Here is a 25,776-nt window from a genome sequence, read left to right on the forward strand (position 1 = left end):
GTGTAAACAAGTCAAAGGCCGGCGTGGCTCATGAGGCAGAGGATGGGAGGACGTGAAGCGTGCACCCTGCCTGTGAACCCTGGCGTACGCCAGAGCGTAAAATTGTGTCACGGGGTGGAGAAAAAGGCCACTTTGGTGCGCGGGTGCAGCTCCAGCAGTCCCGAGTCCCCTCACGGAGCACGTTTCTCAACTGGACGGTTCTAATCTGCTGTGAATTTCCTGGCGCTGAAAAGAGACTTATTTAACTTGATTTAACATGAAATACTTATTCTGTCGCAGACAACAGCAGATCCCACTGCGGTGGGAGGATGACAGCAGGTGTCAAAAGTAATACGGTTATAAGATGGAGAGAGAGAGAGAGAGAGAGAGAGAGACGCAAGTTAGTATGCACAACAAATCTGAAACCGTGTTTCCATCGAGAAATTCTTAGTGGAAATAATCTGTTCACATCTCTGAAGAATTTACATACAAAGAGGTTTAATTAGGGAAGGGAAGACAAACAAAGCACCCAGAGATTTGGCTGGAAGAAGAATATGGATAATAAATACTTCATCAGACTCTTTTTCCTCCGTCACGTTAATGCTTGTCGCCAAACAACAGTGAGCGATGACTAATGACCGAGGTGGTGATAACAGCCGCCACAATGACCAGCGATGCATGCGGACGGTCAGGCTGCATTACACGGCCTGCAGTGGTTCTGCAGGAAAACGCATTCCTTTTGCAAACCATTCGGACATATTTTCATATTGATGACAAAAAAGGAACAGCAGCAAACATAATGCAAGAGTCTGACTGGATAAGAGCTGTAAAGTTGGAGAATAGACGGAGTTTAATGTCACACCTGTGAGCTGCAGCTTCACTGAGTGATTGACAGACAGGTGTCGCACTGGCTGCGATATGAAGTGTACCTTAGTTTGCTTGGTCTTATTATAGACACATGTAACAGGAAATACTTCAGCTGGATAAATCAAACAGTGAATTAAATGGAGAAATATTGTTGTTCATTCACATGTATTTTTATATTCAGACGCAATTTTAAACCTGACATTTAATTTAAGCCCCCAAGTTGTGGATTATGTGGAAACCTAATTGTGCTGCAAACACAGAAATGTGTAGCTCATAAAAAAATGGTTTGGACCATCTGTGTTATTACTGAGGGTGTGTTCATGGGTCAGATGTGATAATGGAAAGAAACGGCAGGTTGATGACACTGCTCTTATTTAAAAAGAGTTGTTTTATTTTTCTGAGCAATCACACACACACACACACACACACACACACACACACACACACACACACACACAGCCTAAAGCTCCACAGACCAGTTTACCACCTGAACTGTCTCCAAGTGTGCACGTTTACCCACAAGCTCTCAATAATAATTCCAGGGCTGCAGATGTGCTGGGCCTTTTTTCCCCACCGTGAGACCAAAACATCAGTCAGAACATAGCTGCTATTTGAAGTTGTCACTTTGTTGGAAGTAAATAGCGAGGTTTGCACGGTGAGTTTTTCACTTAATGTGCTGGGCTTCAGAGCAAGGCGAACGCCTCCCTCCATAAATGAAGACGCATCTCCAAAGAGAGAAAATGAAAGCATTCAGGGATGCATTTCCTTACATACTTAAATGGTCTGGCTTAAAAAAGGAAATATTCAGAATGTATTTTTGTATCTGTTTTGAATTCAAAAGATCCTCTCATCCATTCCCATTTCAGCACAATTTATGACAAATACTGCTATTGAAATAGATTTTGTACCAAGAAAACCATGACGATATTTGTTAGTTAGAAAAATCAGGATATAACAGAAAGTGTGTGTCTGTTTCACCATGATGGCTTCATACAGTTGCCCCGACAGCACGGACATCAAACCCTAGCGTGGAAGTTTTAGACTTTGTTAGTAAAGGTCAGGCTGGCACATGGATGATGTGCCTATTATCAGTCTCAGCGGCAATCTGTTCAAAATTACCTCATTATGTTGAAGACCCAATCAAGTGTACCTCTGGGCCTTCAGCCTTCCTCCTTAAATGCTGCTTATGCCGAATCACGAGCCACCAGCGCAGCCGTGTTGGGGCTGGCCACAGCCTCCGGCGCTCTAATAAAATGTATGGCAGCTGAGATTTGGCAGCCTATTAATTAATATAAAGCCTTCCTGTCGGCCTGCCTGATCGCACAAACAGGTGACGCTTCAGGCCTCTTCGGTCTTTCAGAATGTCAAACGAGCGCTGTTAGCGATTATGACTGTAAAAACTGGGGTTTAATTGTGAAATGATCAAGCTATAATGACTCTATTGTACAGAACTGAAAGCTCAAGTTTGAAAGAAATTCTGGTTCATAGAGGATTCAACTTGAATTTCTTCTAATTAATGTCCTTAAACTGATCTTTTGTAAAATGAAATTGCTTTTTTCCCCCCTTGAAAAATGCTAAAATATGTAATAATCCACTTCTGACCCCTTAAACTAAACCTATTATTAACCTTTTTTTGCAGTATGCAATAAAAAAATGGCCGAGTAACAACAAAAACATGCATATCTTACAAATAATCAATAAACAATTAGGAATAAAACCGATTGTTTAAGCCACAGGCTGTATACTATGGTATATTTTTTTTATTTTTTAAATATATACTGACATGAGATACCCAGTGGTTACCAACTACTGTTTTCATCCAATATTGGACGGCTGTCAGGCTATGGTGAGCAATTAAAGGAGATTTCTAAAATTACAAATACTTTTATTTGTGGTCTTGATGTGAACATTTTATTTTTTTTAATGAAAAAATGCCAAGAGTCTGTCCTGGCTGTCACCAGGTGAGAGGCAGCGACAGCCAGGACAGGTCAGGGCTCCTTCACGGGACACGTTCGTGTTTCTGGGCTGAGATGTTTGCATTCTCCCACAGAACATGTTCATGCCCACCAATGCTCTTATTGATCTGACCACAACACATGGATGTTTCTGCCTGTGATCAAAAAGCAGCAACACCTGCGTCACGGGGTTCTCTGCTATTAAATCAATCCGTGTGATGAAGGAGAAGAAGAGGAGGGAGAATTGCTATGGATGTGGAAATGCTTGTGGATATTCCATCATGACAGAACAGCAACTCCTGTAGTTAAGTGTTGAGGCTATAATTACTAAGCAGCCACATTAAATTTGTGATTTTGAAAGGCTGCCGAGAACCACCCAGATAATTCTGACCATCATTAACCTCTGAATGACCCTAATTCAGCTACACAATCCCCTGGATTCTGAGGATTAATGCCGCATTTATATAATTAGGGTCAGCAGTGGACAAACACCACATATAGACGTAAAAGCTGACAAGACTGCTGTTGCATTTACGGGTCTCTAAGTGTTGGCTGAGCTGTGAGCCCATATGGTGCTGGTGGATAAAGATGAGGCTGGAAATAAACGGCTGATTGCTGGTCTGATTTATGCTGTAGGCTCTGTGTGTAGTGAAAACCATTTGTATGAATGCTAACAGGGACCGTCAGGATGCAAGAAGCCTTTGAGCATTTCAGTGGTTTTTATTGGTCGGCCAACCTCTGAAACATTGAGCCAGGTCTCACCTGCCATTAGAGTATACAAAATAAACAGTAGTAATACATTACAATCGTGACAATTTACATGCCATGTTTCATTATTGCTGCACTTGGTGCTAAAGTTAGGATTAGCACTGGCTAGTTTTATAAATTGTGGTGCCGTTTTACAGGCATTTTGGAGGCAAGGCTAGCCTCTTGCAACTAGATTATGTAACATTTGACTTGCTAATAATTATTTAGGATTTTTTTTTTTTACTTTTCTGAAAAAACACCAACAAAGCCCGTTAGACATTGGGCAGGCCATGCTACTTAAGAGTGTTACTGCCCCACAGCATACGGGAGGGACATTAAATAATAATAGAATATATATTGCAAAAAAAATAACACAAATGACAAATTAAATATTAAAGATTTGATTATCACGTCATGCATGTGTTAGTGTTAAATATGAAATAACCCCATGCATAACCCAAGGTGTTATTTCTGCCTTCATCAGCCCACTAATACGTACTCCTCACACCGAATCTCATTCAACACCTGCCGTTGGTATTTTAAATCAGCGTGATGTTCAGCATTAAATGCCATTTGTACATAACGACATTTGCAGCTAATCTAAATTACCTTACGTGGTGTGAGTGTGCCGGGATTAGCCGTGTCTTTTAGCCCAGGCTCCAAGTAACGGGAGTGAAAACTGCCTTTCTGTTGCCCACAGTGCACCGCTGTCCCGATCTGGACTTTAGACAAATAGCTTCTTTAGAAATGCTAATTCAGAATAGCAATCACATATAATAAATACTGAAAACAGAGCTGCCTTTCTACATGAGTGACTGCCAGCTCACCACTTTGGTGAAGGGTGTCCCCCCACCCGACTTTGATGCTATAACGTCGGCGCTGTGCAACGTGTGAACTGATGAGATGGTGGACAGCGTACGTTTGGAAACAATTTTCCTCTCCTCTGGCTCCTCGCATTCTATTATCCTCTTCACAGCGTGGTCTGGATTTCGCGAGGCTAAAAATCAACATTGCCTTGGACTTTAATGGCCCGGTGACTGACAGGCAAGTGACAGGAGACAAATGTGGGCCTTCGTCACATTGGGGGTCCCCATAAACCACAGGGCCAGCTCAGGGCTACTCTGCCAAGTGCTAATTTGCTTGTGATCAAGACAAAAGCAAATGCATCTCGAGTGTCACAAATTCTGCTCGCGTGTTGCCGTCTCTTGCTCCACTGTTTCCAGGAAGAGCAGGATGGATTTCTGTTTTCACAACATTGATCAGCCTTTGAGCTGCAGGCACTGTGGATATTAGAGGGAAAATGATCAACTAGGCAAGGAGAAATGGCTCACCGCTGGGAGGCTTTGATTGTCTTCCCTCGGGGAAGATTTACTTCAAGGTATCTGCTGATATACGAGACCACAATGCAGCTGAAAGGGCATCAGATCTGTGTGTGTGTGTGTGTGTGTATGTGCGCGCGCATGTGTGTGACAAGCTTTGGTTTTCATTTCTGAGGCACTAGCTTGCACGTGAAAAGCGAAAACAGCAGGAAGCCATTTCAAGTCGGATGAATGGAAAAGTTTGACAAATTCATCAACAACAGAAAGACATCCATTCAAAGAATTCCTAATTAGTTTGGGGGAGAGCTGGAATCTATCCCAGCAGAAAAGGCACCAAAGGAAAACACACTCTGGACCTTACAAGTCCAACACTGACGGAAAGTCTCGCGTCACACTGTGTGTACCAACTCCAAAAGGAATCTGAAAAATGGTTGGAGACGTGTAAATCAGGGTTTTTCTGGATAATCACGTCTCTGACTTGCTTGTAGTTGCTGATCGCCATTAAGTTTCAGTCTGTTGCTGGAGTTTATATATAGAGAGGAAAAAAAACATTTAGACGATAGGGTGGGAAAATAAATGAACCTTGCCAAACAGTATATTTATTGACTGATCCGTCAAGGCCGTTGTGCTTGCATCTGTGCTAGTTTATGTTCTTGTCGGGTCCCACGTGTCCCTGAATGACACTATTGGATGAGGAAGTATTTCAGATAAAGTGGAGGAGCATCCGGATACTTCCAGTGCCTTGAGAGTACCAGTGGATTTCTGTAGGACTTCATGCAGAAAAGTGGGAATTTCTTCAGGTGTGTGTGTAGTTTTTTGCAACTGCTCATTTTTCTGCAAAATGAGCCTCACCTGAGCAACTACAAGCAACAATGAAAGGTAAGTCAATAAAACCAGAAACTTTTTTGCTAAGGAAAAACACACAACACCAGAACGAAGGAATATGATCTTTTTAGAGAAATGTTCGGAAAAAAACTTATTCCCGTAGAACTCAAACACTCATGCACTTAATCTGGTGTTGTACAATTTATTTCATCCATTTTTAATGTTGCTCTTTATGATCAATAAAAATCATTGTTTTAGCCTTGTGGTTGTCAACATAACGAGCACATGGCAACAAAAACCTGTATTCAAAAACTCACTGCCACAAAACAGCTGGCACACACGTGCAAATGTACATGCACAACTTAATCAAGCTATGCCCAAAATTGGATTTTTGTGTCTCGACGATATTCGGTTGAATGGAGAAACTCAAATAACTGCAGGCCTCCTCCTCAGCACTAGGTGGCGACAGGCATTTTTATCAGCTGATTACTACAGTATGGCGACCTTTCGGGTCGACCTATCATGTGACATAATAAACATCTGGTGTCAGACGACGGACCTGCATTTCAAACAGGAAAATGGACAATCATACAGCTTGTAAGTGATGCACTTGTTACTCAATGCGCAGGTACTCTCCGCCTTTTCCCTCTTTGCAACCAGTTTTTGGGCTATTTCTGTTCCACAAAGTTACTTATCAAGAGCCAGTTGGATGTTAATGACGTCAGGCACACAGCGTTGTTTACGGGAGCAAACATGGCCGTTGAAGCAAGTCTCTACGGTTTAGTTTTAAAACCAGTGTGTGACGGCAGGAGGCTAATTTGTGAGCGGGTGTTGCTTTAAAGGAGAATTACAAGCGATTACGATAAGACCCTTCAAGTTTGGCTTGCACTGAAGTGTCACCGCAAACACTAATTAAGTCTAAGACTTCGTTATCCCACCACTAGCAAACTCCATCGTTGCTGTCTTCCATGATGATCGTCGTCATGGTGATTCCCGTTCCCACTTCCGTTTTTATCGGAAGCACAGAATTGTGGCGTATTTCGCTCCAGAAAGACCTCAAAGTCTCATTAAATGCGGCCCGGCTGCTCAAACCGCGGCTGCATTCAAATAAAAATCTGATGTGTATCGGAAATGTCAGCCTGAACGTGACTTGTGCTGTTCACACCGTCAGAAACAAAGCAGATTCAGGTCATATTTGAGCAAAAGAATTTAGATTCGGGTCACTTTTGACGGCCGTGAGAGCGCAGCCAAGAAAAACTTCCAAACTAATCGGATCAATGCGCTAACATACACCACAGTTGTCGAGTTATATTAAAGCATTAATTTGTTGTCATGTAAACATCCTGAGTGTGATCCCACCTTTCCTGTTGACCTTGAACTTCACAGCCCACACTATTGACAGCGGATAATGTTACCTCCATTTTTTCTCTAGTAATAGTCGTTTTGTTAGTTCAAGAACTCACAGCCAGGAGACTATTTGCAGAGGCTACAGAGAAGATAATCAATAAATGCTTAAGGCTTGAAGAGCAATGATTGTGAGGAAAGGATGTTTGTTTTGGGGTAGTTATGCTTAGTCCGTATTAAAGTCTACATACCTGTAACAGGAGCAGGAAGTCTTTAAAAAAGAATGTGCACTAAAATTGGACTCATTCAACAACCTTTTTTATTTTTCAAAGGACCATCTCATGTGTGAATGAGTCTATTTCCATTCTACACCAGCTCTCTCATTCTAGACTAATGGCAATGGATCCCTCGTGGTGTGGCCACTCCTATCCCACTGCCAAATCAGACAGGACACCTTTCACATTTCCATCTGTTTTGACATTGTCCCTCTGGTTCACCAAAGCAGGCAGCGAATATATAGAACATGAAGGTGAATCCTCGATGTCCGACTGAAATGAATTAGCATCAATCAGGCAGTATTTACAGATAAAGGGGGCGACATTTATTGTTGCTTCCTAAAAGACGGGAGGCGTCCTCTGCTCATCGCAAGTGAAGATTTAAAAGCTGTGGCTGTATTTCAATATGAGAACTGGAATCATAATGCCATATTCTAAACATCCGAAAGGTCATTTGAAGTATACTCGTCCAGCTGCTGCCATGGTGCAGGGAACCAAACAGAATGCAAAAATAATCAAACATCCGCTCCCTCCGCTCTAATCTCAGTGACTTTCTGTGCTGCGGCTGATAAAGTCCATTACAGTGAAGTATGGAGACTTGACACATTTGGCCTCTGAAGTTAAAGCGCCGGGTTTCACCCCACACATCATGCAACGAGCTGACGGCGAGAAAAATGCACAGCACACACGGGAACGACGCCTGACTCGGAACAGGAAGCGTGCGTGCGGGCGTCACGGTAACCGTTCTGCGTGCAAAAAATGTCACAGGAAGCGCACACACTTAGTGGCAGGAGATTTCCATTAATCTAGCGTGAAGGATGAAGTGGAAGGAGCTGAGGTCCTCCAGGAGCTGAGAAGCATCCTCCCTCCGCACTGCATCTTACTTTAAGTAGAACCACAGTTAACATTCAAATCATGATTCACTTGGCTAGTTTTAAAAAAAGAAATGTCAAGTCATTATAGATCGCAATATTTGCCAAGGAAAAACGAATACATGAAACCTTTATTACCCACAAGGCGGAGCAGCAGCAGAAGAAAGACACCTTCAGAATAATTCCTTTTTTCTCTGGGTTTACTGGTCAGATCAAGACGCTCCACCACCCCCACTTCCCCTCCGAGCTCCTTTTTCAAGTTGCCGGGCCAGTCATGTCAGGGTCACTGCCTAATCACATTAGGGCTTGATCAAAGTTGCAAGAGCAAGAGGGAGAGCAGGAGAGCCTCATTTCTCACAGCGTGGGGATTAAACTTCTAGCAACATCTCGGGCTCGTCAGCGCCCAGCCGCATCAGACAGGCCCGCGCACGGCTGCAGACGAGGGGTGGGCGCAGGAGGGGCTTCTGAATGGGCTACAAAGTTGAAGAGGGATAGCAGAGGGCAAATAGGACAGATAGAATAAAGTGCAGGGTAAATTGACGATGTTCAAGGCTTTGATTTTGCGCCGCGATGCTGTGCTGAATGCGGCTTTTGGCTTTTAGTTGGGCTCTGTTTTATCATCTCTGTCTGTGTCTGTGAATCAAGCAAAACAAAACAAATTACAGGGCTGGCCTTGGGAGCTGCTAGTGCCTCCTACCACTTCTCAACCACATGACCTGCACATGCCCTCTCTTTTGGGCTTTGAATTATAACAATCTGATTCCCTGCGAACAGCAGCGTCGCTGATGTTAATACAACAGGTGAAAGGACTCCACAATAACAGGAGCTCACTGTGTTGCGTTCGCTGAGCTGTTCCTTTGTCCATTAGCTTCTCTACCTCAAATCAACACAATGAGACTTCTTCTCTGTGAAGATATTCACACAATGAAACTTCTTCTTTGTGGAGATATTCAAATCATGGAACATAGTTCATCTTTGTGTGGGCTGTGTTGCTGTAGGTGAAAGGCCAGCAGATCCAGATGATCCGCGACTTAATTGACTATGACTTCAGTAGGATGAAAAGAAACATTGGAGGTGGTGGGGAATTAGTGGACTAATGGGGACCAGACACCTTCTATTTTAGCTGGTGACATTTGCATGACTGTCTCGTTACAGTTTTACTGATGGGGAATGTAGGTAAGTGGTCTTAGGCTAATTGTATGGCCTCATTAAAAGGAAGTGTATCACACAAGTTTCGGGGTTGATTCAAGCTCAAAGTTTGAATGTCCTCCCAGTGTTTGCTCTCAGGGACCAAAAACACTCTCATCAGGTTGTTCTGAGACTCTAATTTACCCCCACTGGTGAGAGTGTGTGGGTGTATGGTGCATTTGCCCTGTCGCTGACTGACTGACAACCTGTCCAGGTTCCTGCATTCCCGCCTCTCACCAGGCAAATGCTTGGTTAGACTCCAGCAAGAAGGAGAAAATAGATACTCTGTTTGATCTAGATTGAGCATTATGGTGAATGTAGATCTGGTGAGGTTTAAATTACTATAAAAATGAGATTTCTCTGTAGTAAGTGTCCACCAGCAGCCTTCATTAATGAGTACATTTCTAATTTTCTCCTTCACGGCCCCCCTCTTCACACCAGATGATGAAACATGCTTTAGAATAGTGTGACCTTCTATTAGTCCTCAAAACAAACCGTGTTTTAATCCCATCCTCTGCAGATAAGAGTCCACCTGCCGGTCCGTGTGGCTACAAACACGGACCAGCAGCAACAAATGCTGACGTCATGTTGTTTGCTAACAGCTCCGAATATTCAAAATATCGTAGATTAGTAAGCAAGGATAATAACAGCGCTTACCTACATGCAGCAGCAAACTCTTGAATAACTGGATGTGAAGTTATGTAGATCTTTAAACATATTTATATTGGCTTCTAGGCGTTGTGTTCGCTCCAGGTAATTAATTTTTTCAGTTTACAGCCTTGGGTGGAGAGCAGAAAAAACACTGCCCACATGTTACAGTGCCAAGACAAAGCTAGGCCATCTAAGTAAACAAGCCATATCATTTCCGAGTTTGAGGCACCAACGAAGAACTCTGAGCTGCGTACGCTTATGGCACATAGTAATCTCAAAGGGATGATTTCAATCTTTTAGAAAGTACCTATAGATTTCATGGATACTTGCAGAGAAACGGGGTTGAATAGGCCCAGATTTGTGTTTTCTACCTCCTCAGAAATCATGATGGCATTCATGATCACTCATGGACCAAATCTTTCCTTATATTAGCAATGAATAATCCCAATGGACGATAATTAAGCATTCAAGAAGAAAAGGTCACTAGTCAGGCCTCTGATAGACAGCGTTTGATGTGGTGAGTATGATGTATGTCAGGTTTTCCTTCTTACTATTGAATGAATGTGCTCACAAGTGGTCGCCCATCACTCACAGAGACACCATGATTCATATATCAAAATCTAAATAAAGGCAACCAGCTCTACTGCTTCCCTCTTCCTGTCCGAGTCAGGTCACAGAACATCAGGACAAAGTCTAGTAATGAACCAGACATTATTGATATGAAGCATTGAAAAATAATAGGGCAGAAATAACAACGTACTGCAGAACAGCCCGGCCAGTCCAGACTTCCCAGATCTCCTTCAGTTGTGTCCATTGTGGACTCAAAATAATCAGTGTGGTTTTAACCCTTATTCATCCAATTCTGCAGAAACGGACGTTCAGTTTTATCCTAATAAATACATCCTCGCGTTTACTGCTACTTGACAATGTAAATATCAGCAGCTGTCAGGATCCGTGTGGATTAAGGCTTGAATCTTTCTCTGGGGAATTATTGCTGCTGCTGTCTTTTGCCATTTTCTGCTAAGCACCGCTCATCTGCAGGGAGCACAATCATGGGGAAATAGAAGGTTTATATAGCAGAATAATGCAGACTGGTCCCCAAAAAGAGACAATTTCTCTGAAGTCTCTGAAACCACTACGAGCACCAGCATTTTTTTTTTAAATTCTGTTTTTCTGCAGCGTTTCAGGGATGCAACAAATGCTTTTATGAGTTAACTATTTTTCTTCTAGATTCTAAGTATAAATAGTGTGTTTAGGAAAGGGCAGAATAAGCCTGAATATCAGCCAACATTTCTACAACAGTACAGTAACGATGCAGCAGATAACAGAACGGGAGATTATGTCTGCTATTTTCAGTAAGAGGATGTTTTCACTTAAAAATAAGTTCTAATGTTTAAATGAATCTTCTTGGGAAAGCAGCCTTCTGAATCTTATCCACTTTCTCACTGCTTTGTCCACAAACCAAGTTTGAACCAAAGAGATGCTAATCCCAGCCTCTCGCAAGGCTGTTCACAGGGGTTAAGGGTTTTATTTATTCAGTGGCATCTTCCACGTGTGCGGGTCGGTGCACAACTCTGCCTTAGAAGGAGCCGTGGATAAAGGTGACCTCATTTGAGTGCCATAATCAGCCCTGAGAGAATCAGTTCTGGTTTATTTTCCACATTGTGCCAGACTTGGATGTGTATCAAAGCCTGAAACTCGTGTTGAGTTTGCAGGTGAATTGAAAATCTCAGGGATTAATCCAAATCTGCCCGCAATTTGTCCTTGTTGAGCGTCCTGGCTGAAGAAACACTCGCAGGCAAACTGCGTCAGTCATCAAGGAAATGAAGCAAATAATAGCTTGATTTGGAACACTTGAGCAGCATACAGCAGGTGGAGATGGGGAGGGGGGGGGTGGGGGTGCTACTTCTGCTCTGGTGCCAGCTGGTTCACATGCAGGGCTGCCACCATCCCAGTGACCGCTCCAAATCCTGCCGTGTGCCAGGAGGCGAGGCACCTCTCCTCAAACGGCCTTTTCCTGGATTTGCGAGGCCGTTTCTCCGGTGTATAATCATGAGATAATCATGCCCACTGCCTCTATTGATCTGTTCGCAGCACTTCCATTGGGGCAGCTGAACAGTGTCCTCAGGCGGAGCTCTCGCCAAGACGGATATGATGACACCAATTAGATTGCACAGATATTCTAAACACACAATGGGTTTGTGTGGTTTGGGCTACAGTTTAAGCCGCATTTGGCCGATGGTGATTTGCGGCAATTTATCCAATTTGCCGTGCCATTGTCAAAGTTCTTCAATGTCAGGCTAATTAATTATTCATCATTACCTAAACGTGCTAATTAATTGTCAGTTTAAAGGCGTGCTTATATGGAGGGGATCCTCAGGGGATTACTTTCATTCTGGTATACACATTATTTATTAATATCCTGCTAATAGCAAATACGAGGAGATAAAACTGTGATTTGGGGGTGAAACCCAGTGACATTTCTTCCTTCGCTTGGCTTTTAAAGATCCGTTTAGCGAGCTGCGGCTACTCCTTTTCCCCAATTCTCAAAGTGAATGTCAAGGACTCGCATAAACAAAGATGCCATACTTCATTACTGCCCATATTTATTCTAAGGAGATGCCCTTATCACAGTGTTTATAATTAAATGGAAGAGACCACGGTTTTGAAAAGATCTGTCATTTTCTCCCTGCTACTTCCTCAGGGGGCTATTTAATAGATGAGCTTTTTGTCTCTTCGAGCCGTGATGCATGTTAAATGCTTTTCATCGTGTTGTAAGATCAGACCGAGTCATTTTAAGTGGGTCTAATTATAGCAGCCTCCCATGACTTGGCATTAAACTACGGCAGCATGCAAGCATGTTATTGAAATAATTGGCGCACTTAGAAGGGGTCTGCAGCGTTCTTACAGATGTTTCCGCGCAATGGGTCAAAATGTGTCATAACACCCATTAGCTGGATCTGAGATGACACAAGTATAACCACAAATTTAATGTCCCACAAAAAGGAAAACCATATTTTCGACTGTTGTTTGGATTTGAGATGCCGAGACTGGACTAAATCAACAGTCAGTGTCACGGTTAAAGCTTCTTACTTCCTCGGTAAGACAACAGTTTAACATCAGCAAAGGTCAAAAGGTGACATCCAGAAGCATGAGGCAACCTGGATGCATGAGGATTAAGCCTGTTGGAGATGGAATTGAAAGTGAAAACTAAATGAGCCAAAGGTATGGAGGGACTTCCCTGCCATTAAAAATGAAGTAAAGTGGAATTAAAAACAATAGAAATATCTCAAATATCATAGCTAAGACACTTTGACATATCTAAATAAAATTGTTCTGCAGTTTTTAAAAACAAACAAGAAACAAAACTCAGCTGACATTCAGATCTGTTTCTCCAAAATGACACTAATAATAAAATGAAGGCCTTTTAAATGGCTCACGCTTTCACAATCAGTGGGTGTTTATCACATCTAAAAACGAAATTATTGTGTTTTAAAGAGCCAATAATGCCACTGAAAGTGGTTTTACTCCTGCCTGTATACAGACCAGTTGGACCTGAACAGGATGAGATGTTCTGCACGTGCTGGAGCTCTGTGCCCAAACAGCATGTAAAGAGGTGAGCAGAGTGGTTCTAACAGGAGACGCTGGATGAACATGGCGACACCTAATCTGTTTCTGTCTGGGACACTAATTTGCACGCTCTCTATTGGCCACTGTTGCCATCCGTGCTGGAAGATGAAAGCTCACAGCAGAAACTACATGATTTCAATAAATCAAATGCGCCGCACGCATGTAGATTAGCACAAAGACAACAGTTTTATTAAATGTCCACCCAAAGCCAGGATAAATCCTCCTTCATACGAAGACGCATCTCACATGCGTTTTAATACTGTACTGACCTTTGTAATAATTACACGAGGAAATAAATCTAATCGAGCAACAGTAAAGAGTGAAAAATGGAGAGAAAGTTAGAAATGTTGGAGCTATTCCATGTCCATGGTGCTCTTCTCCTGCGTGTCTCATAAATAAAAGCATTTTATATAAGTACAATCTAGGACAGTGGGTTATTAATGGCCAGGGGACCCCTCTCCTGGGGCAACAGTGTTAATCGCAGCAATAGGTCTCCTTCCTGCTGGATCAATGTCAGCACAAATTTCTGATTGCTTTCCTGATGCGCGCCAAGTTATCTGTGATTCAACTTTAATAGGTTATTGAGCGGAGACAGCATTTAGGGAGCGGGGCTGTATTTCATGTTATTGACAATCAAATGCACACAGATTACTCATTAGCATGCATTAGGAAAACAAGGAATTAATCTGGACAACACCATCAGGGAACATAACGATGCTTACACGCTCATTTAAACAAACATGGCTGACCGTGCCCCAGCATTGCATGAGCCGGGGTCCCGAGGCTTGTGGGTAGATACGCTTTGACAGACGCTGCACTGAACAAAAAGCCACTGTGCAAACTTCAGGAGAAGCCCAGGTTTAAAATATAGAAAAAGGTAAGACATTGGTCTCTTGCTATTAAAAAAACATTCCTTGTGCATGTGTAATGTTAAAAAAATGCACAAATCATTTTAAATGTTGCAAAACCTCCCTGCGTCAGGGCTTTCACCCTGTCATTTTGGATAAAATCATAGTGTGCAGCATGAACGCTACTTGTGGTCCATAAATGTCCCTCTGCAGATCAACAGGGGTCTCCATGCTTCACATTTATTTGACCAGTAACAGAGCTAAAGGCTAACATTTAATGCATATTAAACACACACATTATGTGACTCCTGATGCGGCGGCTAAAGCGAGGAGCCCATTATTCCAGGATTCATTTGCTTTGACAGTTCCTAACAAAAATGCATGGCTCCGATGACAAAATGAGCCCTGGCGATTCAGGCGGCATTCGGCTGCACCTGAAGGTCAAGCGCTTCGTCAACATGGACACAGTCTGACGACAATGACGGTAACTCTGGCGGAAGGATTTACAGCCCGTGTTATCCAAACAAGACATGAACTTAACATGCCTGAGATGAAGGTGAAGGATGGATTGGAGGCTCCGCTGTGCTACACGTACGCTGCTCTAAGAAAAGGTCGAAATGGAAAGTGATCCCATATCCACGCCGGATGTCTGGAGGGTAGAATGAGCCTATTTGTGCTTAATAAAGAGGCAGAAATGAAAGAAAAACAACCTTGCAGCTGTTTATTGATTATGGCCTTAACAAGAGAGGATGGGAGAGGTTTTAAAATACACCGTCCACAAAATATTTATAAAGTTTGTGCCGAAACAATGTCGCTGCCTCCTCTGAAAGAATGGCAGCAAAGTGGAACATAAGGGGAAAAAATTGATAATTTGCTGTAATTCAAGTCTCAGGTGTTATTTGCAGGCGTTTATAAAGAAAACTGTCAGTTCAGAGCAAAAATCAGCTATAGTGTGGGAATACGTTGCAGCACACGGTACCTTGAGATCTTATTTATGTTTTTCCCAATAATTTTAGGAGGAAAGAGCAGTTTGCACAAACTTCACCATTTTCTTGGGTTAATCGACGACGGAGAACAATAATGCAAACGTTTTCCTCACATTTGAAAGACAAATATTGAATTAAATTAAAGTATTAAATGCAGCCCAACACAATGGAGCATTTTCTTTTATTAAAAAGGTGCTACATATCCACTTTTTCAACACTGCGCAATAAATGTCAGCAGACACAACATCATCATCTCCGGTGTGTGCCATATTAAAAAAGCCTCAGCTGCAACAGTGTGGTTCTCGGACAGTGGCAGTAAAATAAGTATTTGATGAAAATGTCTCATCGGCCAGTGAGTCTACGCTTCACATTACGGTAAGGGGACATAAACAGAGTCCCAGCACAGCAAATGTCCTCATGAGCCCAGTGTGAACCTCTGACTGGAAAAGCATTAGGCTGAATTATTCAGCATTTTACATCATAGTGCACAATTCCATAAGGTCTGGGTACATTATTAACTATATGTAATACTCAGGGGTTTGAGCCAGTGTGAAACATTAAAGCGGGGGGGGGGGGGGGGGGGGGGGTGGGGTGGGGTTCCCCATTTCCACAAGAAAAAAGAAAAACTACCACTGGCATCTCATCATCAAGTGCCAATTTAAGCCAGACATCATCCTTTGGGAAGGTCTGCTATTCAAGTTCATCTGGTTAAATTCTGCTGCGTAACACACCAACACACACGCTCTGTTTGCCTAACTAAGTCCCCGCTAATACACTTAAAAGCCGAGACTTAATAAAAAAAAAACCCGGCATGTTCTCTGGGCCAACCCAGTGCGAAACATTTGAAAAAGCAGCAGAGGGAACAAGCGAGTGGCTGACATTAGATGTAATTCAGAATAAGGGCCAAATGTCCAGCCAAGCGGACAGATGGGACTCTCATGTTTGGACTAAGCCAGGGGTAAATATTCGCCGTGACATTTGTGCTGTATGCTGTTCCTATCTGCTGAATTGTAGCCGCCTGACATTTTCATACCAGTCACACTGATGATTTCTTTAGTTCAAATGCATTTAAAATAACAAGTGTGTGGCCATTGACGGCATAGAACATTAGGATTGGGAACAAATTTGTGACAATGAGGCAATGTTAATTACATTTTAGGTAGTTTCAGGATTGTTAAACTCCGCAGTTTGGGTTTCTAAAGGCCTTTTTCCCCTTATCTGAAACAAAACCATGGTTCATAAATGTGTTTGCTGCTGTTTTGGGAGATTGGGATTGTTGAGGCCTCTGTGTGTTTCCGCACACTTCTTATGTAATGACACTGTTTGATGTAGCACTGAAGAAAAAAGTCACAAAAGGTGCTTCTCTGGCTTTTTTCCTGAATTGTCATCCACACCAGACCCATCGAATCCTAACTTGCCACCGTCAACTCATCACTCAGTTCCCATTCTGACCAATTCTCCCCTGGAAAATGTTGCTAAACATCACTGTTTTCACGGGGGTTGTGACGCCTCTCCGTATTCCAATTCCACACCGCTTTTTGTAAAATGTAGCCATTTTCAGCATTTTCTTGTTTTTTCCTTCTCCATTTGTTCATATTTCCTTGGAATCTTTCTAATTTGTTTTCCACTCACTAAAATAACAGCAACCTATTGAACTAATTACTTTGTAAGTTGTCCTGACTGAGTTAGCTCCAGCGAACTAATTAAACCTCACAGGCATGGGAAACGAAGAAGCACGGCCCCATTACGGTTGGCGGGTGCCTAAAAGCAAGCTTGGTTAATTTTTCACAAGAAATTCTGCTGATGTAGTCAGAGACGCTGAGACACGACAAAATGAAGAGCTGATGCTGGCAGCTGGGAAAGAAAGAAACAAAACATCCTATTATCATCAAATCCTTTTCCGTGATAAGTTCAAATGTGAAAAATAAAATAAAATTCTTTAATAAGAAAGGGGGGGGGGAGAGTTTAAAAGTGCGGTGAAATTTCTGCAGGAGCATCTGTCCATAGAAATTAAAACCATAGAAATTGAATTTACATCTTATTTCACTACATGAAAAGGCCCATTCCTCCCCGTTTCCCCACGTTTGAACCGATCAGAACCTTGGGGGGAGGTTAGACAGTACGTATTGATTGATTTCGGTCGCATACGTGCTGAAAGAAACATATATCTTCCTCTAAAGATCAAATTCTCGACCAGCGCTGGTGGCATTAAAGAATGTGGCCCAGACTGAGCCCAAAACACAAGCACCAGATAATTAGTCACAGCGAGCTTAGACTAGGAAGGCCGGGGAAGCAATCTGACTGAAGGATGTATCGATCCTCCAGAGAAGGAGGGGCGCCCAGTCAGGAGTCATGATCAATCTTGTGTGCCAAGTCTCTCAATCTGTGACAAAGCCTGAGCGCGTCTGCACGGGGAAGCGTTCCATCTGCACGCTTACATGTCTGAGCGCCCGTGCGAGCATGTGAGCCACATTAACAGGACCAACGCCTCGTATGACTTGTCAGAAAGAGACAAATGTCTGGGTGACTAAAAGACTCCCAGGGGTTAGAGGGAGGCAGGTGGGGGTTTAGCGGGTGCGCACCATCGGAAGCCTTCGTCTATGAGTTGAAAGCTTCCCCTGAAACGCGGCGTTCCTTCATCAAACTGGCACGGTGCGGGGGTTTAAAACCAGTTCAGGGACTGATGGAAGGTAAATCTTCTCAAATATAAACAGTTTGTATATTGGTCTTATCCTTGGGTTGGTCACAGGTGGGCTTTATCTGATTAGACACCAGCGATGCATATCGGGGGAGCAGCCGACCGAGTGCACCGTAATTCATCTTGCTCTCATATGCTGCTGGGGAAGGAGAGGGTGGGGGGGCGCAGTTTGACTGAAGTGGGTGGCACCAGTAGTAGCTCTGCCTTTGCTTTCAGCTATCTGGAATTTGTAGTCACGTATTTAACGTGTGCATTTTATTTACTTGTGTGTATTTTGCACAAGACGAGATTTGATCTTTTTTTTTTATTGGTTTCATCGTGGTGGGTGTTCTCGGCCGGTCTGTAGGGTGGGGGGGTTGTGACTCAGATATCAGACAGCACGTTAAGCTGTGTGGACACCTACAGCGGTGGAACTGGAGACGGCTAATTGACAGGCAGTTGGGAAACCAAAGTCAGTCCAGATAGCCAGTCACTTTCACGCTCCCACACTTCCTGCTCTCCACTGGGGGGGTGAAGGTGGGTGGTTTGGTGAGGCGTGTCTGAGTGTGTGTACTCGCACACGCGTGCACGTGTGTGTGGGGTGAAATGGTACCACACTTATTAAGTGGATGTCACTGCGACACATCTAGATGCCATATTTTCCCTTATATAGCCATTAAAATGTGGGCAACGCAGCAACAAACAAAGCTAATGTAGCTGCAAATCAAAGGGCAGAGAGTCAAATGCTGCCTCATCAACAGCAGAAGCACCTGGGTCTGAGCGCGACCCGGCCTGGGCTGGGTCATGTGATATCAGACTGAGGATGTGGAGCAGCTGGATCCATCAGCAGGATTCAGAAGATATGAAAACTGGAATATAGGCAATGTCAACACCAGCAAGCCTTGAGAAAATAACTGAAAATAACACCTTCATGTTAAAATAAACTAAATTCTTCCAACAATTAGCTTTTTTGACCAGGCAGGTGTGCTTCACTAAAAATACCATCCACTCTGAAAAACATCTGAAAAAGAAGTTCTTCTCTTCAGAGATCGCTTTAGCCACAGACAAATTGCCATGTAGGGGATGAGTCACAGGGGTAGCAGGACCCCAACAGGGCCGACTCCATCACCTGGGCGAAGGAGCGAGGACGACTTTCTGTGATGCTGAGACGGCGCCGGAGCCTCCTCATAAAGATCGTTGGCACAGGGACGTCTCTGGGAAGCAGCTCGATACCATCAATAACCAGTTCTGTCTCGTTATTACTGCCATGCACGCTCCAGCCCAGCCGACAAAAAAAACGATCCCATCCAAGCGGCGGACGGCCGGGGTGAGGGGGTGTTTGGGGTGTTGGGGGGGGGGGGCAGGTGGCTGCTGAACAACAGATTGTCCAGCACGCAGACAAACACCCCGGGATATAGTATATTCTGCATATGTGCAGACGGCAGTGGGAGCCAAGTACATCTTTATAGGACCCCTCCCCCAGTAGGGATGGAACCATCTGTAGATTAAAGCATGAAACATTCCATCACCTACGAGGCGCACGCCCGGGCCAACAGGCAGCCTTTTTTCCGCGAAGCCAGAGCGATCTGTGTTTCTTTAGCTATCTCGAGAAAAACATGCAAAAGGGAGCCGTCCTTGCTGAGGGCAAAGCCTGATAATGCGTCAGCAAACACAGCTGAGAGCCGAGTCAAAGCGAGGGGCTCGCGGCTCGTCTCTGCAAAAGCAGGAGCGCCCGGTAGACAAACAATCATTTAGAGCTGGACGAGGAGGGAGAAAGAAATCTATTTACTCACAGCTTGTTGAATCAGCTTTATCTTCCGTGATTAATGCCAGTCAATAATGTAATCTTTAATTATAAAGAATGGCCTTTTCACCTGTGTCAAATAATCATGCTGGAAAGAGGAAAACAAATTCCTCTGTCGCGTGATTATGTATTTTGGTTCATAATCTAGAGTTGCCAGACAATTCACTTGTTTGCCTATGCAGGCCACTGCAGATAGGAGGGAGGGGGGGGGTTGTGATTAACAGTGTAAAATAGAAAGTAATAATATTTTAATGACTGATTTTTTTGCATACTGTATTTAAAACAGATGTCGGGCGGTGAGTTTAGACATTTAGTGAAAAAATTGGAAATCCTTGGCGCAGAAAACAGTGTGAAATTTGAGGGTTGTGCAGAACAACGTACACATAAGGAGCTCTTAAAGAGAAGCTGAGAGCAAAGTCATTAGAAAAATCCAATCCTGCAGAAACATCACACGGGGGGGGAATAACGACTAGTGCACACAGCAGGCTTCATGTACATCTATACATGGCTGCAAGTGAGTAATAGTACATCACCTTTAATAATGGCTTTCCCCTTGTAACAAATGATGTGTGATTCCCTTCTGCCCCTCTTCGCCACCACTCCATCCAGCCCGGTCCCACAGTCCCAATTCCCTCCACTAGGTCTCGGAGTAAAAGATTTGTCATGCGTGGCGGCAGCAAGCAGTCTGTAACAAATCTATCTGACAGCTCCGGAAAATGCAGATCACATAGCCCGACGGAGAGGAAACAGCAGCTTAGGGAACTTCCAGCAGGATTTTAATCAGTGATGAAGCCACCCAGCGTCCACAGAGAGCAGGGACGGTGCGGCCGCAGACACGGGACAGGCGGTTCCTGGGCGTTGGAATTGTTCGTTAATGATTCTACAGCTGAGCGTCTGACTGTTGAGATGGAATTTTATGCGTGACACTCCCCTGTTGTTGCAGAACGGATTTACATCACAAAGTGAGATGAAAGAAACAAAACAGAATAGTTAATTGTTTAACCTTTGGGGTGAATTGGCACATCTAAAATAAAGTCGTGCCACCTTGTTTAGGTCTGAGGGAGGTGAGCGCGTCACTGTTCAATAGACCCATTTAGCCGTGACACCTGCACTTTATCATTGCTCAAAGAACTGCATATTCCTAATGCTGCAAAGGAAATGGGGAAATCCATCTCTGGCAAAGACAGAGCTGCTAATATGTACAACACAGAACACAGGCACAAACTCTCCCTATTTCACCTGGTCTCATTTGGCGTCCTCCTAGCTCCCTTTTTTATCTCTTTCACTCACACACACACACACGCACGCACACACACACACACACTCAGGCTCCTCTCATGGAAATTGTTTCATTCCTTTTAGTCAATCTGGCTAATGCAAAAATCATGTATGCCTGTCTTTAAATATTTAATCTCAACAGCAGCAAGATTGAAATACAACGTTGAAGAGGCATCACCTCTTCCCTCACTGAAAGGTACAAGATCTCACAGACGGAGAGAGAGAGAGATTGCAGCCGCTCTACAATATCAGTGAGAGAGATGTGGAGTGACAGGGAGAGATGGAAAAGAAGGGACTCGGCTATTTTAGAGTTTTGTTGCCATGCTCGCTCCGCTACTGGAGTCGGAGGCAGCGTTAAAGCACGGTTCGCCTTCAGAAAGAGTACACAACGACAGCTCTGTGTGGTTCTTGTTCGGGAGGAGCCTTTGTTCGTTGTCGGAGGAGATGAGGGAAGAGGCTCAGACTCACGGCTGGAGAGAAACACTGTTGCTGCGTGGAACTTTGAAGAATTACAGCTCAGTGACTCAGCCACAGCTGTGAAACTTGCATGCACAAATACAGTATATTGCAGGAGCCACATGGCCCCTGGAGATAACTACGGGCATAAAGAGGTTTTCATTTCCTCTTGTTGTTCTGATAACGCTGTCATTCCTAAAGCTAGTTTTGTAAGAACAAGTTTCTGAAAGCGAGCTGAGGTGAAATCCTTTCAGCCGGTACTATTATCCGATTTTATGCCTGAAAAGTTTGCGGGAATACAAAATATTCTGGCAAAGTCACGAAATGCGACAGAGTGGGGTGAAGGAACAACTTTGAGAAACTTTTTTTTCTCCTCACTCACCACGGTGAAGTCGTCCGCCGAGCAGTTCTGTCCGCTGAAATTGCAGCTCTTGAGCATCTCGTCTAACTGGTGTCCAGTCCTGTTGAAGATGTCCTGCATGTCCGGGGCAGGGTACATCAAATCGGTGGGCTTGTGCCCGTCCCTGTTTTTGGGGGGCAGACCTGTCAGGTTAGCCAGGTGATAGATGTCGGCGTCGGTGAGCGCGGAGAAGCGAAAGCGGTTGATGTTGCAGAAGGTGACGGCGGGGAAAACCATCTCTGGAGTTGCCTCTTCGTTCAGAGCCGTCACATGTGGATGTTCCAGGTAAGAGATGGCACACTTTGCTGCTTGGTACAGAAACAGCGCCAGGGATGTCAAAAAGGCGAGAGCCCAGAGAGTCTGTCGGATGCCCAAGCGACCAGAGACAAAGATGTGGTTAATCCCATGAAGAGAGCAGGTGTTAGCAAAGCCAGCCAAGTCCTTTGCTGGAGGTGTGCAGCTCTCCTCGATTAGGCTCTCCTTATCCCCATCCTGCTTGCTTTTCTGCTTCTCATCCTCCTCTGCAAATTTGATTTTGCAAACAAATTCGATAGGCATGGGGGCAGCCAGGTCTGCGATTTGTTTTAGTTTTTTCTTTTTGTTTTAGATGACAGCTATCAGCCCGAGATCACTTCCCACCCACTTACTTGGTTTCTGTCCTCAGAGCGGGGAGCAACTCCAGAACGAAGAGGGAAAAAAGAGAGGAGAGAGTTTGCTGCTGCCGCTACCGCTGCTGCCTCTGCTGTGAATGATAGTGCTGCTGGTGCCTCTGCCGCCACGGCTCCTAGTGACTAGAGCGCTGCTGCTGCTGCTGCTGCTGCTGCGCTGCTGCTGCTCTAAACGCTTGTCTCACTACTTGATCAGCTCATACCGTTTCACTTATCAGCACTAATACAGCTGTCAAAAAAAGGGGGGAAAAAAACTGTCTCCATGCAGATGAAAACATAGCTTTTGGAGTCTGACGAAGACGGGCACGGGCTGCTTAATAATTCATGAGAAGGTAACGCTGTGATTATTTCCTGCTCACTGGCGTGACTCACAAATCCTTCAGTCATCTCTGCTCATCCGAAGAACTCCACCTTCCCCACCTGAACGAAGATGCTGCCAGGAGGTATATTTGGCCCCAAAGGCAAGTCACGGGGGCCGCGGGCTTTCGTCGCTACCCCCAGCAACATCCCCAGAGAATGCCTAATTGAAACAGTAATGAGCGGTGGGAGAAGTACATTGGAACACAGGCAACTCGTGGCAATCAATCTTGCCTTTGCAACAAAAAGTGTCAGACTATTGATCGAGTGGACGTGTCTGCGAGAGATTAAGAGCGGCGGTGCGACGGTGTTGTCTTATCAGGAGCTAATGGTAGCATCTTAAGACAAATGCACATATCTGAATTAGTGGATGCCTGATGTTGCTGGAGATGTTGAAATGAAGTACTATATTGATCATCTTCTGTCCCTGCACTTTACAGTGTGCGCCTTACCGTTGTTAATGGCCCTTTTCCAAGTTGCCAAACAAAATTATGCAAATGCGAGGCAGAAAAGTGAGCCCTAATGCATGTTATTCCCCTTTAAATGGAATCAGTCATGCAGGTCACGTCACGAGGGGCTGAGACCTCCAGAGAAAAGGCATATTTAAAAGTGAATTCACCCAGTCTGAAACACAAGAGCCATGCCAAGAGTGAGGAGGGATCAGAAAGGAGAGATTACTCAAAACCTCAGCATAAATAAGGCTACCCATTAAACCTGCTCGTTCTTATGTTTCCAAACAGTTTTCACTGGTGTTGGACTGTGAATCACCCTTAATTTTCCTGCTTCCTGTCATTTAACGTGACTAAATATCAGAGTTTAATCCGAATAAAAACAAACTCTGCAAATAGTCATTTACACTCTGACCGAATGTTAATTTATGTTCCTCTGTGAACAGATGAGTGGATTTTAGCTAATGTCTCTGATGCATCACCAGCGTGTGCAGACACTGGTGTCGGCTAAGTAATCTGTCTTATGTAGTCATCTCCAGAGGGTACGGGCCCTATCCACACACTGATATAAGAGAAAAAACCTCAAAACACCTAAACCACCCTGCAAAGCCCACAACCTGGCCAGGGATTACAACATTAGGGAACAATAAAGTAAATTGTTTTTTCATTACGATTTAATTGGAATATATAAAAAAAGCATTACTACCACTGTTGTTCAAGGTACTAATGAGAAAATTAGCAGCCCACCTAGTAATCCTTATTTATTAGTTAGTTATCCACTATCTACTAACAAACCTCTAATGTTAAATTCATTAATCCTACCTATGCTGATTCTTGTAGCTGGTTATAGAACAACTTTTCCTTTTTTGAACCTGAATACTGTGATTCTACCCCACTTTCTTTTTTCCCACAAGGAAAAGAAGTTTGTGGGGGGTTCACCTTCTAAGTTTATTGACATTTTGTGCTGCCTGAGGGGTTCCAGCCTGTGTGAGAACTATAAATATGTTAATTTAGTCCCACCCCGTCCCCATGCCGAATTGTCACCGTCCATCTTAATTAAATCCGCCTAAAACGCATCACAGTGGTAAGATTTAATGCAGAATTCCTACAAGAAAAGCCGTGCCCGCCATTGCAGAATATTATGGTGTTCTATGGTGTGACTCAGTATCTTGGGCAAAATGTTTGTGACACATTGGTGACATCTGTCATGCATGCCGTATGGCCGTTAGTGACTGACAGTCAGAAGCCATCTGTTTTATGAGATCATGTTATATCGTTTTCACACATATGTTGTGGCCGTATTTCATTGGGTTTTATTTTGTTGTATAAACTAAGATTTTATACATTTTACAAATAAAACGGAATGCAAACTCTGCTTCAGTGGTTTTTTTGCTGCCACAAGTTTGTTGCTACGAGTTTAATATTTAATCCCCCCTAAAAGTCTGTTTAAGTATAAAAAGAACAATAACATCTATAATTTAAATGTTTCACAGAACTCAATGATCACCATTCAACCTCCTCAATTTTAGAATTATTTTAATCCAGATACAGTATTGAATGTCCAGAACTGTACAGGAAAGAGGCAGAATGTGTCACATTTGGATTCCAGGCAGCCAGTCAACCCATTACTCAAACTGAAGACAGAAACTGAGTTAAAAAAAAAAAAAAAAAGGTTGAAGCATCATTTTCTATAAATGTAGGTGTGAGTTTTGGAGGAAAATCCATCCGGGTGTCTATTTGTGAATGTAGAAACTTTCCAAATGTCAAACACTGACAATCAGTAACAGACAAGCCCCAACAGCGACCTCTAGAGGTTACAATCTTCATTAAACCCACCAGTAGTTGTGTGGATAAATTAAAAGCTTTCATAATTAGTCGGAGCCCTTGAGAGATTATGAACATTTACGAAATTTCAATGGAGAAAAAATTTCTACACACAAAAAATGGAAACATCAGCTCCAAACTAAAATGTTCTTTATCTAGAGAAATGTCATATTTAGCTTTTAGAATGTGTCAAAAAGCCCCCTGCGGATGACTTCAGGGTGAGTCTGTCACATTTGTTCCAAGCTTCTTTTTGAGGTTTCTGCTGCATCGGCTCAGCTTTGAACCAACATTCAGTACTTTGGGCTGTTCTGCAGCACTTTGTCCTTTCAGACATGATCTTGTGAGCAAAGTAAAATGAAAACCATTCGGCCAAAGTC

At 43.6% G+C, this 25,776-nt stretch overlaps 1 protein-coding gene across 1 annotated transcript in view; it reads right to left on the reverse strand.

Annotated features, from left to right (window-relative positions):
* The window catches only part of asic4a (acid-sensing (proton-gated) ion channel family member 4a), a 58,066-nt gene extending 34,611 nt beyond the window's left edge, over positions 1-23,455 (reverse strand). The window contains exon 1 of the mRNA XM_003962078.3: positions 22,084-23,455. Within this exon, the coding sequence (XP_003962127.2) occupies positions 22,084-22,659 (576 nt within the window). The 5' untranslated portion in view covers positions 22,660-23,455. The remainder of the gene's footprint in view (positions 1-22,083) is intronic.
* Between the last annotated feature and the right edge of the window lie 2,321 nt (positions 23,456-25,776).

The sequence above is a fragment of the Takifugu rubripes genome, chromosome 1, assembly GCF_901000725.2.
Source record: "Takifugu rubripes chromosome 1, fTakRub1.2, whole genome shotgun sequence".
NCBI lineage: Eukaryota > Metazoa > Chordata > Actinopteri > Tetraodontiformes > Tetraodontidae > Takifugu > Takifugu rubripes.